The sequence below is a fragment of the Gymnoscopelus braueri genome, assembly GCF_963280865.1.
Source record: "Gymnoscopelus braueri genome assembly, chromosome: 15".
Classification (NCBI taxonomy): Eukaryota; Metazoa; Chordata; class Actinopteri; order Myctophiformes; family Myctophidae; genus Gymnoscopelus; species Gymnoscopelus braueri.
Genome location: NC_137620.1, coordinates 50,542,832 through 50,561,713, shown reverse-complemented (window position 1 = coordinate 50,561,713; position 18,882 = coordinate 50,542,832). Strand labels below are relative to the sequence as shown.

The window sequence follows — 18,882 nt, the reverse complement described above, 5'->3', positions numbered from 1 at the left end:
ATCACCTTTGATGCCATGCTTTCACCTGTCAGTTTGTTGTCAAGGATACGTCATTAACTTTGACCTTGAAATCATTTACAGCTTCCTCAACCTGCATGTGCATTCTGTCCTCACCCGATACCGAGTGCTGAGTGAGAACAGGAACAATGGTCAGTTACAGGCAGCATTCATGTTGTTAATTCATTCCTTAATTCATGTCGACTCATAGCATTCTGAGGAGACTTTTGTCTTCTTCCCAAAAGTTACAAATACCTGCTGGTCTTAAAACGGAGAGACGGATGGAAGGGCAGGCAGACAGACAGACAGGCAGGCAGACAGGCAGGCAGGCAGACAGGCAGGCAGGCAGGCAGGCAGGCAGGCAGGCAGGCAGACAGACAGACAGACAGACAGACAGACAGGCAGGCAGGCAGGCAACATTCAAACAGTACAGCTGCAGTAGAGACAGATGGCCACTAGATGGAACCAACAGTCTAGTCAGAGACATCAGGGGATCAACACACACACACACACACACACACACACACACACACACACACACACACACACACACACACACACACACACACACACACACACACACACACACACACACACACACACACACACACACACACACACACACACACACACACACACACACACACACACACACAGGCGAGATGGCAGGCAGGCAGGCAGGCAGGCAGGCAGGCAGACAGACAGACAGACAGACAGACAGACAGACAGACAGACAGACAGGCAGGCAGACAGACAGACAGACAGACAGACAGACAGACAGACAGACAGACAGACAGACAGACAGACAGACAGACAGACAGACATGATGACCTGTACACATAAACAAAATGATTTTAATGAAATAATCTGGTTTTATAAGACGGTTATTTGACCGATCTGTCCTCCCTCCTTAAACAACAACATAGTCTTGTCTTGTGTTACTTTACAGCCATTTTAATCAAACTATAAACACAATGCAGAAACTGTTTGTCAATTTATTCCACTTAATATTCTGTATTTCAGCATTTTATTACATTTTATTACATTTTATAACGGCTGAATATAAAATAAAAAACAAACATGAATCAGAGAACGAGGCAACAATAAAGGAAACATTTCATCCAGATGAAAGTATTAATAATCTTATGAGGCCTGAATATGATATGAATGAGATATTATATAGAAACACATAAACTAAGATGTTTTAAAGTAAAAACGATACGATGTGTCGTAGAGACGGTCCGTCCAATCGGGAGCTTCACAGCTTGCTCTCGTAGGTGGCGCCCATCTTCTCCTGACCAATCAGAGTGTCGTCTGGATGAGTGGCCCCGCCCTCTGGCTCCTCAGCTGAGGAAGAATGGAGACGTGTGTCAATCAAACTCCATCAATCAGTTTTAGTCTTTTGAATAAAATGTCATTTAGTTTTAGTCATATTTCACTCATCTGAAATGTATTGTTTTAGTCTAGTTTTAGTCTAGTTTTAGTCTAGTTTTAGTCGACTAAATATCATAAGATTTTAGTCCACTAAACGTACAGTTGATTTTGTCAACAAAACATCATTTTGTCTGGCCTTGATGACGTGTTAATGACTGTTTTACACATGGTTGAATGCTGAAAATAGCAGATCTACAAGCTCACAACGTGTCTCAGTGTGACGCGTTGTGAGCTTGTAGATCTGCTATTGTCAGAGTGCAACACCCGATCCGACATAAAATTACTTTTCTTTTAGTTCTACTGGATCTCTTCTCCACTAGATCTCTCCTTAACATCTTAGTCTAGTTTTAATGTATTGACGAAATTGTAAATATATTTAGTCATAGCATCGTTCTGGAGTAGTTACTATAACTACTAGACATGCTAAATATATCTACTAGTAAAATACATAATACATTAAAAATAATAATAATAACAATTGGAGGGAAAGAAAATACAAATGACAATCTTAAGTTGTGTGTGCTCTATGTCTATAGAAATGATTCCATTCACAGTATAGAGCTATTTAACACTTATTTGAACACATAAATGTCACTGACAGCAGCTTTAAAGTGTGTTAACATGATGTCTTAATGTATAGATGATGTATAGATGATGTATGTCCTAATGATGTGTAAACATGTGATATAATAAACCTCTGTGTGTTCTAGACCTCTCCTCATCTCTCCATCATCACAGGACAAACAAACTGAATTCTCTCCTTTATCTGGATCTTTCCTTTCATCTTCCCCCTCCACACACACACACACACACACACACACACACACACACACACACACACACACACACACACACACACACACACACACACACACACACACACACACACACACACACACACACACACACACACACACACACAGTTTGTGTCAACACTATTCTGGGGTTTAACCCTTCGGTGAATACAGCAGATCTACAAGCTCCAATCAGAACCTCTCCCTCCGCTGTAAGGCTCTCTGTTTTGCCCTCCCCTGTCCCCCCTGTGTGTGTGTGTGTGTGTGTGTGTGTGTGTGTGTGTGTGTGTGTGTGTGTGTGTGTGTGTACCTCTGACTTGTCGTTGTAACAGTCGTGGGGCAGACAGGCCGATGCCCAGCGCTCCAATAGGAGCGGTGGAGAGGATAGCTAACACGGCTAACGTTAGCACGTCCAGACCGTACTTTATCAGCGTCTCGTCTCCTTCCTCCCGGGCCATGTCCAACGCCTTGGAGCCTATAGCTGCCTGGAGACACACACACACACACACACACGCGCACGCACACGCACACGCACACACACACACACACACACACACACACACACACACACACACACACACTTAGTTTAGTTGTAAAACAGTAAACATCTTGCCAGTTTTTGACCGCCAGCCTAAAGCCAGAATAGCCGATCTAGAAGCTCACAACGTGTCTTTTTCAGTGCATGACACCAGCACACACTAAGTGTAAATCAGGCATGACTCTATTCTCTAATCCCTAAACCTGACCTCTATCCCCAACCTGAATCTTATTCTAATTGTAAATGGTAAATGGTGCATTTATAAAGCTTTTATCCAAAGTGCTATATATAGATTGCGCATTACATTCACCCATTCACACAACCATTCACACACACATTCACACAACCATTCACACACACATTCACACACACATTCACACACCCATTCACACACCAATGGTCAGAAACCTTTCAGAAACCTTTCTGTCAGGAACCTTTCCGTCAGAAACCTTTCTGTCAGAAACTTATCTGTCAGAAACCTTTCTGTCAGAAACCTTTCTGTCAGAAACTTATCTGTCAGAAACCTTTCTGTCAGAAACTTATCTGTCAGAAACCTTTCTGTCAGAAACCTTTCTGTCAGAAAGCCCTCTAAAGAAAGGCCTATAGGCTAATAGACATTTTAGAATGCCTATCTGGTCAAAATCATTTATGTTCAATGTCAATGTATTTGAACCATAGCTCCTTGACTACAGCTGTCAATCCAACAGCTGACTGTCATCATATAATCTGTCTATTATGGTAAATATAAATATCCAGTCAGGCTGAAGTTAGGATGATTCAGGCAGACTAATATCATTACAGATCATAGCATCAAACCTCCAGGGCCTGGGCTGGAGCCTCCTCATGTTATACATGCAGAGATATGTCCCTAAATGGAGATACATATAAACAGGCTGTACTAAGTGATTACGTATATAATAATAACGCTGACTGGTTCAGTTAAGGACGTCCATGTATGGTATCACCTATAGGACAGATTATAGACGAATCCACAGACGCGCTGCCTGTAGCTGCCTGTAGGCGGCCATTGCTGCGGTGTCGCGTCCGTGGAGCGTTGACACTGCAGCAATGGCTGCGCGCAGGGCAGCGCTCCGTGGATTCGTGTATATGCTGACACTAGTGTAGAAGGCCATGCATCCTCTTTCTGATAGAAAGCCTTCTTTAGTAGTCGCTGATGTATATGTTATGTATGCTTTATGTGTGTCTTTACAGACAGACAGACAGACAGACAGACAGACAGACAGACAGACAGACAGACAGACAGACAGACAGACAGACAGACAGACAGACAGACAGACAGACAGACAGACAGACAGGTATACCTGTACAGTAGCTTTAGGCAGCCAGGCCACAGAGATGAAGAGTTTCTCCTTCAGGGTGAATCCTCCATAATGAACCACAGCGAACGTTACCAACAGCCTGACCACCAGACCTATGAGAATACAGGCTAGACCTAGACCTGGTAGAGAGACATAGACACACTGTTAGAGAGAGAGAGAGACCTATGAGAATACAGGCTAGACCTAGACCTGGTAGAGAGACATAGGCACACTGTTAGAGAGAGAGAGAGACCTATGAGAATACAGGCTAGACCTAGACCTGGTAGAGAGACATAGACAAACTGTTAGAGAGAGAGAGAGAGAGACCTATGAGAATACAGGCTAGACCTAGACCTGGTAGAGAGACATAGACACACTGTTAGAGAGAGAGAGAGAGAGAGAGAGACCTATGAGAATACAGGCTAGACCTAGACCTGGTAGAGAGATATAGACACACTGTTAGAGAGAGAGAGAGAGAGACCTATGAGGATACAGGCTAGACCTAGACCTGGTAGAGAGACATAGACACACTGTTAGAGAGAGAGAGAGACCTATGAGGATACAGGCTAGACCTAGACCTGGTAGAGAGACATAGACACACTGTTAGAGAGAGAGAGAGACCTATGAGGTAACAGGCTAGACCTAGACCTGGTAGAGGGACATAGACCCACTGTTAGAGAGAGAGAGAGAGAGACCTATGAGGATACAGGCTAGACCTAGACCTGGTAGAGGGACATAGACACACTGTTAGAGAGAGACAGATTTTAAATTAAGAGAGAGAGAGTGGGCGGAGCTTACCCACGGTGTTGGGGTTGAGTTTAGAGATGGTGATCTCTGCACCAATCAGACCAAAGAGGAGGGGCTGGAAGATGTCCCAGGACCGCCCTACAATGGCAGCTACAGGAGCCTGGAAGGGACAAAAAAATGATCACATCCACGGTTCAACTTGTAAACAAAAAGCAAAGGGAGAAACGTTTTATTAATGACTTGAGGATAGCCGATCTACAATACCTGCAATTTGATTTGTTGTGAGCTTGTATAATAATAATAATGATAATATTAATAACCTTATCAGTGCTCCAGCCCAGAGCAGCCAGGAAGGACAGCACCAGAGTACACAGACCCCCGGCCCCAGCAAAGCCCACCACATGACTGAAGAACACAGCAAACACACACAGTCCTAACAGCATGGAGGTCCTCCTGATCACCACGTCATCCTATAGACACACACACACACACACACACACACACACACACACACACACACACACACACACACACACACACACACACACACACACACACACACACACACACACAGTTAAAGAACATTGTTTTGAAGTAATAAGAAAGTTAGGAATTAGGAAAATCGCCTCAGAGCGGCGTGGGGCTCGCCCCCCTCCCACACGCTCTAAAATATGGGCGCTTTTCATTCTGTTTTTCTCACTTGTACTATAATATATAGATTCTGTCTGTCTGGTGTTCTGACCGACTCTACAGTCTCCTCTGTACTTCTTCTCTGTCTGATACACAGACACTATCCATATAATATATATCTATAAAATATATATCTATAAAAAGGTTCAGACGGCTTGGTTACTGTCATTTGGCTGATTATTTATACAAAAAAATCTATTCATTCTAGTGGATGAACATATAATACGTCATTTAGTAACTAACCCTAAATGTATTCCTTTACCATCTACAACTGCTGTTTTAGACACACACACACACACACACACACACACATGGGCACTCCCACTCGCTCACACACTTACACACACACACACACACACACACACACACACACACACACACACACACACACACACACACACACACACACACACACACACACACACACACACACACACACACACACACACACACACATGGGCACTCCCACTCGCTCACACACTTACACACACACAAACACACACACGCGCGGGCACACACACACGGGCACACGCACACACACACACACACACACACACACACACACACACACACACACACACACACACACACACACACACACACACACACACACACACACACACACACACACACACACACACACACGGGCACACACGGGCATACACGGGCACACACGCACACACACGGGCACACACACGGGCACACACACACACACACACACACACACACACACACACACACACACAGAAACAATATCAGTATTTATATGAATTATAGCCCTCATCCCTCTGACATCACTCACTGATATGCGCGCACACACGCACACGCACACACACACACACACACACACACACACACACACACACACACACACACACACTCTCTCTGTCTCACTCTTTCTCTCCGTTTCTCTCTCTCATATACAGTGGCGTAAAGTAATCAAGAAAAGGACATTTACTCAAGTACCGTACTGAAGTACAATTTTGAGGTATTTTTACTTTACTGGAGTATTTCCAATTTTAAGTGCTTTTACTTCTACTCCACTACATCTCAGAGGCAAATATTGTACTTTTACTCCACTACAATTATTTGACAGCTTTAGTTACTAGTTACTTTGTAGATTTAGATTATTATCAAAACACACGTTAACCACTTCAGCCCTATATGTATTTCGACCATTTGAAAATAGCAGATCTACAAGCAGATCGAATGCGTCGCGATGCATTGTGAGCTTGTAGATCTGCTATTTTCAAAAGATTGTTTCTATTCATTTTGAACTTGAAATGGGACATTATGCACAATGAGTACTTTTACTCATTGTCTGTCTGTCTGTCGGTCGCGCGCACACACACACACACACACACACACACACACACACACACACACACACACACACACACACACACACACACACACACACACACACACACACACACACACACACACACACACACACAGTGTGTTATACCTGGTCTTTACTGGGGAACAGACAGACAAACAGTCCCAGGATGAAGCCAGCGATCATTCCTCCTACAACCTCCAGTACTCCCTTCATAATGTTCATCCATGTGGCTCCTGTCAACACAACAATACTCACACTCTTTACTTAAGTAAAAGTACCAATACTGCCATATAGAAATACTCTGTTACAAGTGCAGAAAAAATAAAGCAGATCTACAAGCTCACAACATGTCGCGATGCGACGCGTTGTGAGCTTGTAGATCTGCTATTTTCAAATATCCTAGGTATAAAATAGAGCTAAAGTGGTTCATGTATGTTTCATAATATAATCATTTATACATGCAAAGTAACTAGTAACTAAAGTTTTCAAATAATTGTAGTGGAGTAAAAGTACAATATTTTCCTCTGAGATGTACTGGAGTAGAAGTAAAAGTATTGTAAATTGGAAATACTCCAGTAAAGTACAAATACCTCAAAATTGTACTGTACAGTACTTACGTAAATGTACTTAGTTACTTTCCACCACTGCACATCAACACATCAATATTATTATTATTAACATAAGGTGTTTTATGAGTGTTATCATGTCCATAGAGTTCACACGCTGCTGTTTTATAGGCTTTAGGGCCATAAAACTCTTCCTTACTTCCTTCACAGGTGTTACCAATGATACTAATTCAAATGTCAAGTATCCCGTAACTCTCAGAGTAACAGACATGTAAGGGTTCATTCAGAACCCCCTCAAGGTCATGGGTCCAGACACTTTGAGACCCACTGGTGTAGCAGAGTGTTTGCAGTGAGTCAACACCCTGACTCTGTTTGACCAGAATGGAACAGAGCCTTCATTAGTGTCATTGTAACAACCAGAATGGAACAGAGCCTTCATTAGTGTCATTGTAACAACCAGAATGGAACAGAGCCTTCATTAGTATCATTGTAACAACCAGAATGGAACAGAGCCTTCATTAGTATCATTGTAACACATATAAATGACAAATATACATCTGAAGGATCATAATGAGTGGCTCTGCTCTCCAAAAGTTGAAATAAGTCTCTAAAACCACTGAGACACTGACATGCTCATCACTTTTCACTTTTCACTTTTCAACCCACCTTTCCAGTCTCTCTTTTCCCGCCTAAACTCAAACCAAATCTCCCTTTCTGTCTTTTAGTCTTAGCTTATGTTTTTCTCCTGGATACATTTTAGCCTTTTAAATACTTCTCTCTTAATATTACAAAAAAATAGTTTCTGTGGACACAGGCGCTTATATTATAAGCTCTTGATGTGATGAAGCTGTGTGTGTGTGTGTGTGTGCGTGTGCGTGTGCGTGTGTACCAGTAGAGAAGGCCACTCCCAGACAGGTAGAAAAGCCTGTTATGGCCAGGATGTCGTCAAAACTCCCAGCAGCCATCAGGAGAGTAGGGATTCCCTGAAGAGTAATCAATTATAGATCTGTTATAACAACGGAAAAGGGAGCACTTGTTTGAGTAAACCAAAACATGTGATTCAAATTTGGGTTTGACCGGACGTTTTGTTCGTGATTTTTGGCCTTTTTTGTAAAACAGGCCCCTCCCGCTAACTTTGGAAGCCATTTACGGACGAACGAGATGTTTATCGCATGGGTCCAGAGATCATGTGTACCGATTTTTCTGAAATTTGGACAAAATATGTGGGAAGAGAAGCTAAAAGTGTGTTTTGAAGAAAATTCTAAATGGCCGAAAATCTATCCTGATGCAAATGGGTGTGGCCTATATGGAGAGTTGCGTCATGAACCAAGGAATCTAGGGAAAAAAGATTTTTATTCTACGACCTACAGTTCGTTAGAGGCCAAAACGTGTGTGTATATATGTTACAGGTAGATTGGCATTCCAGGTAGAATGGAAAATAAGCGCTTGTTTTCACCGCCCGTCCGCCCCCCAGGCAATTCTGTAGAACCAACGCCAGAGGGCAATGCAAGCCACACATGAGTCCCACACCACACACGCACGCATGCACACGCACACAAACGAGCACGCACACACGCATACGCGCACATGCACGCGCGCGCGCGCACACCCGCGAACAAGGGGGCGAGACTGAGGAGGCGGGGCTGGCGGGCTATGTTAGTGCAGTGAGTGGCAGTTGGGGCAAACCATAGCGGGGCAAACGCAGTCCCCACAACATCATTTACTATTCTGTGCCTATCGGTACATAACTCGGACGGCGCTTAGTCGACTAGGAGACCATCGGCCGGTCGTCGCGGGCACTCGCGCCTGGAGGCGCTCGGGCGCGACTCCTTGGCCTCAAGGTCTCCTGAGCCGGCGCGCCTCCGTCATGGTCCAAAACTATACTTTATCGGCGAAAAAAAATAGTCCGCGGTTGTTTGAAAAAGTAATGTCCCGAGCGGGAGTCAAACCCAGACTCCCAGTGGTAGTGGATGGGGAGTCCAATGATTTTCGAAGTGCGCCACTGAGGCCAGTAAGTATGTATATTCATGTTGTGTTCTCGTTCTCCTCGCATCGCAGCCCCGCCCCGAGCCTAAAAACAAGCGCTCCACTTCCAATCTACCTGGAATGCCAATCTACCTGTGACATATATATATATATATATATATATATATATATATATATATATATATATATATATATATATGCATTGTAGTTCCTATATAGAAACTACAATGATATGAATGAATTAAAATGGAGACCTTTTCCGTTCCAAGCCCCTCCCTCTGTAACAACAACATGGATGGAACCACTACGGCTGGAGACACTGCTGATAGGACAAACCTAGAGATAGATAGAGAGACATAGAGACACACAGAGAGAGAGAGAGAGAGAGAGAGAGAGAGAGAGAGAGAGAGAGAGAGAGAGAGAGAGAGCGAGAGAGAGACATAGATTTATTGTGAGGTTAATAGAGCACCTAAGTATACATCACCGCCACAAGAGGGCGCTATATCCTCCTGGGTTACTTTATTTAAGTTATTTATTATTTATTCGTTATTTATTGTTATTGTTAGTTATTTGTTATTATGTTCGTATTTATGTATTTATTGTACATTCATTTATTATTTAAGGTACAAGCCTATGTTGTATTGTTGTTGTGGACAGTAGGCCTAATCAATCTGCTGCACTTAAAGGCTTCACCCATTGTCTTCATATAATTGGTCCTCACTAATGCTCACAAGTAAGACGCGCGAACGTGGGAAGCGAACGCAAAAAAAGTAAAATAAATATTTTAAAAAAATATTTAAAAAAAAGTAACCAATAAAAAAATACAAAAGAAATACAAAAAAAAATCTGCGTTAAAAGGAGCATCTTAGAAAAATACAAATTGACAAAAAAAAAACTTTGAATGTTTTTGAACAATTCAACAAAGTGTTTGAAGTGCCTGTTTCACCCACTTCCGGGGGGCGGAGCCAAAATCCGAGCCCGAAGTATTTGTTCGTAGACCCCCACTTAGGGGGGGTAGAAAAGTTTCGGAGCGATTCGGGCACTTTTCATTTAACATGGGGTTTCAATGGGGAGTTTTTAGGAGCCTTCTCCGGGGCGTGGCTTCCGGGCGAAGGGGCGGGCTTAAACGCAACCTTGACAGGTGTGTTCAGTTTTCAAAGACCTTTCATTTGATGTATGGTACGTCTAAATTGGACATTTACTTATCTCAGAGGAGCTGCACACAGGCAGTGCACACAGAGACACAGAGACACAACCTGAGCACGGTTTCTTAGTAAGCTCCACTTGCGCGGAGGCGCGCCTCCTTCCACTGCGTTCGCAATGATAAAATGGCACAAATGTGTTTCTACTCAGTCTGTGTGTCAGAGGAGAGGAGAGACAGTTCAGAAACCCGCCTACCAGTGACATCATCGTTAGGCAGATGTTTTCCAGGAATAGAAAGCCTGTATAGTTTCTATTAGCTTGGATTCCCCATCGATGATGTCACTGGTAGGCAGGTTTGTGAACTGTCCACAGCCCTCCTCTGAGACACAGAGACCTCATTTATCAACGCGGTGCAGACCAAATAATGGGCGTAGGGCGAGATCACCGCAACTTTCGGCATTTATCAATATATCCTGACGTTGGTTTCAGCCTACGGTACGCTGAGATCTCACGTCTGGTCGATAGCAGTTGTTGACGTTGGCTGCGCCCGTTTATTCCATTGTAGACCTGCGGAGCAGCATTGTCTGACTGTCTGACAGGCATCTGGACAATATATCCACTCCTAAATGTATATCTACACTAATAATTAATCCCTGTGAAAATATAACATTTTATAAACTAATTTAAACAAACTGCTTTAACAGTCATTCAGATAAGATTGCAGATCTGGCTGCATTGAAAATAGCAGATCTACAAGCTCACAAGCGTCGCATCGCGACGCTTTTGCGAGAGCATTTTCCAGGAGTCGGGACTCCCGACCATCTTTTCATGGACAGTGAGGTCTACAAACTTACAGTAGCTTGTCCTATGGTATGGAGTTATGTCATAGAGAGTTATGAAGGCTACAACCTGGCTGGGTTAAGGATATTAACCCAACGCTCCAATCTCTTATTAACGTGGCGACACAGGATCACTGCAGCCCGCCCGAGTCTCATGGGGAATAGCCTACATGACTGCTTTATTTTAGTGTAACTCGAACGCACACTGCTCGGTATGGGGTAAATAAATATACAAACGTATTCCATTCAATGTGATATCTATGTCATTCATGTAGGCTACAAGCCTACGTGACAAAGATTGTACCGTAACAGGTTACATGAAAGACACAGTTGGGCGTGTGTGTGTGTGTGTGTGTGTGTGTGTGTGTGTGTGTGTGTGTGTGTGTGTGTGTGTGTGTGTGTGTGTGTGCGTGCGTGCGTGCGTGCGTGCGTGCGTGCGTGCGTGCGTGCGTGCGTGCGTGCGTGCGTGTGTGTGTGTGCGTTACCCCAGGATGAAGCCCCAGACCCAGGGCAGGTTGAGCAGGAAGTGAGAGACGATGGCGATGACACACGCCTCCATGACACACGGACCCACCGCCACACGCACACACACTGCTTTGAGACGCTTCAGAGCCTACACACACACACACACGCACGCACGCACGCACGCACGCACGCACGCACGCACGCACGCACGCGCGCGGACACACACACACACACACACACACACACACACACACACACACACACACACACACACACACACACACACACACACACACACACACACACACACACACACACACACACACACACACACACACACACAAACACACACACACACACACACACACACACAGTTAGGATGAAATGTAACTTAAAAGTACACTTCACCCATTTCCTGTTCATTTTGAAAGCAAATATTGATTTGGTTTTAGTCATATTTTAGTCATCTGAACAGCTTTACCGTTAGTCTAGTTTTAGTCGACTAAATCTACAGTTGATTTAGTAGACTAAAATGTATGTTGGCGGTGCCTTGTCATAATGCCTGATTTTGTACTTGGCTGCGTGCTGGATAAAGCAGATCTACAAGCTTATTTTCGGAGCGTGTCACCCTTAAAAACATTTGTGAGCATTTGGTATCCCCCCCCCCCCCCCGCCTGACCCTTCAGAATTGTGCCCAACAAGCTCCTATTTCGCAAACTTTTCAGGCCGTGACCCAAATAATAATCATATTTTCACATGTTCTCACTTAGCACTGACGAAGGTCCCAGGACTGAAATGTTTGCTTTTTAATCCACTTTGAGCACAGAGCACTTAATGAGCATGTAAAATAAAGAAAAGATATTTTCTTGAAGTCTCTCTAAGGAGTTTTCCTTAAATGTTTTTTTGCAGTAAGCGAGTCTCGTTTTGCTAGTTTGCCTCTATCTCATGTCATATTTCACAATTTGGAAAACCATTATTTATAATACAGTATGTTGGTTACTTTTAACGCATTAATATTGTCTTATTGTATTATTTCTATTTTAAAAGTCATTAAATTGTCACTTTAGAAACGTGACAATACCCTGGCCTGTGTATATGTTACAGGGAAATTGGCATTCCAGGGAAATTGAAAAAGAAGCGCTTGTTTTTACCACCCACCCAGGCAATTCTGTATAACCAACGCTAGAGGGCAATGAATGCAAGCCACACGCATGCACATACACGAGTGTGTGCATGCGCACACATGCACACGCACACATGTGTGTCGTCGTGGACACTGGATAGTAACCATAGACTGTAACCCATGAAAAGATCTATTCTCCCCCCATCGGTTCACAACTCGGACGGCGCTGATTCGACTAGCAGACCTTCGGCCGGTCGGCACGGGCACTCGCGCCTCCTCGGCCTCAAGCTCTGCTGAGTCGGCGCGCCTCCGTCATGGACAATAACTATTATCACGTGTGCGTGTGAACGCGTGTTCAGCGTTCCCCTAGCGTAGCTTCCTGGTTGCTATGTGGGGGGGGAACAACAAAAGACAGGTCGGCCTCGCATCAAAGCCCCGCCTCGCGCCTCCTCCTCCTCGCCCCGCCTCGCGCCGAAGCCCCGCGCCTAAAAGCGAGCGCTCCTCTTTCAATTTCCCTGGAATGCCAATTTCCCTGTGACATATATCCACTTATACTGTACGTTGGTTTGTTTACTGTTGAATGAGAAAACTATGTTGCACATTAAGATAATCATCTGGGGACCCCCCAACATAATTATGTTGGGGACCCCCAGTTTGAGAACCACTGGCCGCCCTATGGGAAGTGTCAGCTCTGTGTGTGTGTGTGTGTGTGTGTGTGTGTGTGTGTGTGTGTGTGTGTGTGTGTGTGTGTGTGTGTGTGTGTGTGTGTGTGTGTGCGTGCGTGTGTACCATAGGGTCCAGGCCCAGTCCAGCTCTGGTCAGTATGATGGCCAGAGCGATGTTCCTCAGAGCGGCTGACCAGTGTGTGTCTATGTACACCGCATCTGTTACGTATGGAACGTTACGCAACACCAGACCTGCTAACAACATGCCTACAAACACACACACACACACACACACACACACACACACACACACACATTCCATAAATTAAAGTTTCCAATAAATCATCAACAGTTGTTAAAGGACGACTTCACACCTTTTCAACCTCATATAATTGGTCCTCACTAATGCTCATGATAATATGGTTTTCTACTCTGTCTGTGTCTCATAGGAGGACTGTGGACACTTCAGAAACCCGCCTACCAGAGACATCATCGTTAGGCAGGGTTTTCTTTTTTAACAAGATTTCAATTAGATTTATATTAATGAAAGAACAATTTCTTTCATTATATGATGCTAACAGATCCGATGGCACGCTAACAGCTATGGCACGCTAACAGCTATGACGCGCTAACAGATATGATGCTAACAGATATGATGACACGCTAACAGCTATGACACGCTAACAGCTATGACGCGCTAACAGCTACGCGCTAACAGATATGATGCTAACAGATATGATGACACGCTAACAGCTATGACGCGCTAACAGCTACGCGCTAACAGATATGATGCTAACAGATATGATGCTAACTTTCCAGGAATATAAAGCCTGCGGTTTCTATTAGCTTGCTCTTCTAGACAGGTGATTGGACAGTATTCACTAGCCAATGAAAAGCCTTCAGTGTCAGAGGGTCGTACCAAGTAGCGGGGGGAACGGGGGGAGCGTGGGCAGCTGGACCATTCCCACCAGCTTTCCTCCCAGTACGGCCGAGATGAAGAGGATGACGATGCCAAACAGGTTTCCTCCCGGTAGACACTCCTTACCTGTGATGGACCACACCACTCCATACAGCAGACACAACAGACACACTGACACACGCACACAGTTAAACACAGTGAAAAATGTGACGTTTGCCCGGGACCCAAAAAACAGTGAAAATAGCAGATCTACAAGCTCACAACGCGGCGCGAAGCGACGCGTTGAGAAAAGTTCTTAAACTTTTATTATTATGCCAATTATTTGTTTTATTCATTTTATTTGTGAACCACTGCCTACCGGCTGGTCATCACATTATTGTCTTAAGAATGAGACAAAAACTAAACATATCCATGAATTCATGTCTCCATGGAGTGACTCATCCAATGTTTTATCCCCGGAATTGCATGTACTCTAAATAAATGTTTTGTTGCTTTTAAGTGTTTTAATCCTTTTGGATTTCTCTCATCATGGTGTCGTCATGGAGACGATATGGATCCTATTCACATCAATACATCTCTGATTATCTGACTACGAGAGACTACCAACTAAAGAGAGAGAGACATAGAGAGAGACACAGAGAGAGAGAGAGACATAGAGAGAGACACAGAGAGAGAGAGAGAGAGAGAGAGAGAGAGAGAGACAGACATGAGGTGCAGTGTGAGCATTATTCATTATGATTCATCTGACAGCAACTATTTATATTTACACACACACACACACACACACACACACACACACACACACACACACACACACACACACACACACACACACACACACACACACACACACACACACACACACACACACACACACACACACACACACACACACACACAGCCTTACCCTTGGTGATGAGCAGGTTGATCAGACCCTGTGGGCGGGGAAACCTGTCCTTCATCCTGTCCCAGCGTGAGGAAGACTCCGGTGGAGCTTCATAATGATTCACCTGACAGCGCGCACACACACACACACACACACACACACACACACACACACACACACACACACACACACACACACACACACACACACACACACACACACACACACACACACACACACACACACACACACACAATACTGTATTATAATAATGTTGAATAATGTCTCACACAGTCATCAGGCTCTGAGGCACTTCTAATATCACTCTATATCAGAGCTTGTAGATCTGTTATTTTCAAAAGGCCTAAATGTATATAGGGCTGAAGTGGTTAATGTATATTTTGTAATAATAATCAAAATCTACAAAGTAACTAGTAACTAAAGTTTTCAAATAATTGTAGCGGAGTAAAAGTACAATATTTGCCTATGAGATGTAGTGGTAGAGTAGAAGTAAAAGTATTGGAAATTGGAAATACTCCACTAAAGTACAAATACCTAAACATTTTACTTAAGTACAGTACTTAAGTAAATGTACTTAGTTACTTTCCACCACTGCTGTTTCCTAATTGCACATAATGCAGGACGTGAGTGATTTAAAACGAGTCATTATTCCAAACTCAACTCATGACTGACACAGTTTGTTGACACAGAGTTGATTATAACATGGTGGATTTTTATGACACAAAGTGTTGACAGAGACATAGATGATAATCCAAGCTGTCCATATAGCTGTGTTATTGGAGAGTTTATTGTTTAATACGATCAGATATTACAGACTCTTCTGTTTAATGAATGGACAGTTAATGGAGGCTCTTACATGTTCTAATTCTCCTCTGTCCTGCTCTCACTCTGTATCTGTCCTCTCTTCTAATGACATGAAACAATGTATCTGTCCTCTCTTCTAATGACATGAAACAATGTCTCTGTCCTCTCTTCTAATGATATGAAACAATGTATCTGTCCTCTCTTCTAATGATATGAAACAATGTATCTGTCCTCTCTTCTAATGATATGAAACAATGTATCTGTCCTCTCTTCTAATGACATGAAACAATGTATCTGTCCTCTCTTCTAATGATATGAAACAATGTATATGTCCTCTCTTCTAAAGACATGAAACAATGTCTCTGTCCTCTCTTCTAATGATATGAAACAATGTATATGTCCTCTCTTCTAATGACATGAAACAATGTCTCTGTCCTCTCTTCTAATGATATGAAACAATGTATCTGTCCTCTCTTCTAATGATATGAAACAATGTATATGTCCTCTCTTCTAATGATATGAAACAATGTATATGTCCTCTCTTCTAATGACATGAAACAATGTATCCGTCCTCTCTTCTAATGATGTGGAAAAATATGCACCTTGAACAAAAAATACAAATATTTTCACAGGCTTTCTCTACACCATGTGACCCTGTGAGGTGACAATAAAGTCTGGTTGTGATTAAATTGCTGCTTCGCTCACACGAGCAGAACAAAATATACAAATACACAAAGATGCACCGCATAACTGTATCTTTGCATCTGAAGTTGAAGCCAGCTCTTGCTTCTTGTAGCAGCTACAAACGACAGATGTATGTTTATGTTACTGTGAAGGCAGCATGAGCCTAATAACTTCTTTCAGCTTGAGAGCCAACAGATGAACATGGTGTCTAATACCCGCCCGGGACGTAAACTTACAACTTACTTACTTGCCAGAGCATAATATTGTGAACGAATACCCTTTATTTCCAAGCAGCCACAAACTGTCTGCTTGCCATGTCTTGGTGTATAACAGGTGTTACCAATGACACTAATGAAGGCTCTGTTCCATTCTGCTCAAACAGAGTCAGGGTGTTGACTCACTGGAAACACTCTGCTACACCAGAGGGTCTCAAAGTGTGGTCCAGGGACCCTCATGGGTCCTTGAGAGGGTTCCAAATGGACTCTTAATGGGTGTGTAACTCTGAGAGTGTACAAATGGAACCAAATGTACCCGTAAGGGTCCATTTGGGTCCATATGGTTCCATGTGTACACTCTCAGAGTTATGAGGGTCCTTGCAATTAAAACAGTTTGAGAACCACATGTGAAACACTAAATGGAACAGAGCTTTCATTAGTATCATTGGTAACACCTTTGTGAAGGAAGTAAGGAAGAGGCCCAGTTTATTTACAATATGACTGCTGTGCAGAAAGCCTGTTAATTATGAAGATATGAATACATATCTTCATAATTGTTACTTTTCAGGAAATGGGTAAATGTCCCCCCCCCCCCAATTTCCTGAAAGGTGGGCATTTTAATCAATGCTAAAGTTACAAGTAAAATTATTAATAAATAACACTATATTATCATTGTTGATATTATTAATAACAATAGTGCATTATTTCCAAATATAACTACAAGGTTCATTATGAATTATTCATGATAAGTTGCATTATGAAAATGCACTTTTAATATTTTTGTCAGTAAACAGCAGACTGAGATGTAATGAATATAGACCACCTCCTATTAATAGACCCTGTGTGTGTGTGTGTGTGTGTGTGTGTGTGTGTGTGTGTGTGTGTGTGTGTGTGTGTGTGTGTGTGTGTGTGTGTGTGTGTGTGTGTGTGTGTGTGTGTGTGTAGTGTGTGTGTGTGTGTGTGTGTGTGTGTGTGTGTAGTGTAGTGTGTGTGTGTGTGTGTGTGTGTAGTGTGTGTACCTCTTCCTCAGTGCGTTCCATGGTGTGTGAGTGCTTCTCTGCGGTCCCGGCACTGATGTGAACTTTACTCCCAAAGGAACTGCTGCGCTTTATAACCTGACAGACACACACACACACACACACACACACACACACACACACACACACACACACACACACACACACACACACACACACACACACACACACACACACACACACACACACACACACACACAGGTGTGAGGGGGGGGGCGTGGTCAAAAGTTGTAAAGTTGGAGGATTAATATTAGAGAAACATAGAGAGAGAGAGAGAGAGAGGGAGAGGGAGAGGGAGAGGGAGAGGGAGAGGGAGAGGGAGAGGGAGAGAGAGAGAGAGAGAGAGAGAGGGAGAGGGAGAGGGAGAGAGAGAGAGAGAGAGAGAGAGAGAGAGAGAGAGAGAGAGAGAGAGAGAGAGAGAGAGGGAGGGAGAGGGAGAGAGAGAGAGAGAGAGAGAGAGAGAGAGAGGGGTATACTTTGCTGTCAATGTTTCATTAGAAAACATACAAAGTTGACAGTTTTATGGAGTGGGAAAAAGAATGAGCGAGTGAAGGGCTAGCCGAGGACAGTGTGTGCGTGTGTGTGTGTGTGTGTGTGTGTGTGTGTGTGTGTGTGTGTGTGTGTGTGTGTGTGTGTGTGTGTGTGTGTGTGTGTGTGTGTGTGTGTGT

The 18,882-nt window shown here is 43.5% G+C and overlaps 1 protein-coding gene across 3 annotated transcripts in view; it reads right to left on the bottom strand.

The window, feature by feature from the left end:
- Nucleotides 1-978: 978 nt before the first annotated feature.
- LOC308102473 (sodium/hydrogen exchanger 9B2) overlaps nucleotides 979-18,882 on the bottom strand; it is a 20,874-nt gene continuing 2,970 nt past the window's right edge. Inside the window, exons 3-16 of one of the 3 annotated variants that reach the window (XM_080452200.1) lie at nucleotides 18,197-18,292; nucleotides 15,475-15,577; nucleotides 14,568-14,738; nucleotides 13,773-13,915; nucleotides 11,881-12,008; nucleotides 9,668-9,749; nucleotides 8,317-8,410; nucleotides 6,988-7,094; nucleotides 5,150-5,299; nucleotides 4,881-4,989; nucleotides 4,634-4,660; nucleotides 4,086-4,195; nucleotides 2,536-2,710; nucleotides 979-1,344 (exon numbers count right to left, since the gene is read on the bottom strand). In XM_080452200.1, the coding sequence (XP_080308326.1) occupies nucleotides 1,256-1,344; nucleotides 2,536-2,710; nucleotides 4,086-4,195; nucleotides 4,634-4,660; nucleotides 4,881-4,989; nucleotides 5,150-5,299; nucleotides 6,988-7,094; nucleotides 8,317-8,410; nucleotides 9,668-9,749; nucleotides 11,881-12,008; nucleotides 13,773-13,915; nucleotides 14,568-14,738; nucleotides 15,475-15,577; nucleotides 18,197-18,292 (1,584 nt within the window). In that variant the 3' untranslated portion in view covers nucleotides 979-1,255. Of the gene's footprint in view, nucleotides 1,345-2,535; nucleotides 2,711-4,085; nucleotides 4,223-4,563; nucleotides 4,591-4,633; nucleotides 4,661-4,880; nucleotides 4,990-5,149; nucleotides 5,300-6,987; nucleotides 7,095-8,316; nucleotides 8,411-9,667; nucleotides 9,750-11,880; nucleotides 12,009-13,772; nucleotides 13,916-14,567; nucleotides 14,739-15,474; nucleotides 15,578-18,196; nucleotides 18,293-18,882 lie in introns of all 3 variants that reach the window. The other 2 variants (XM_080452199.1, XM_080452198.1) reach the window with 2 other exon arrangements.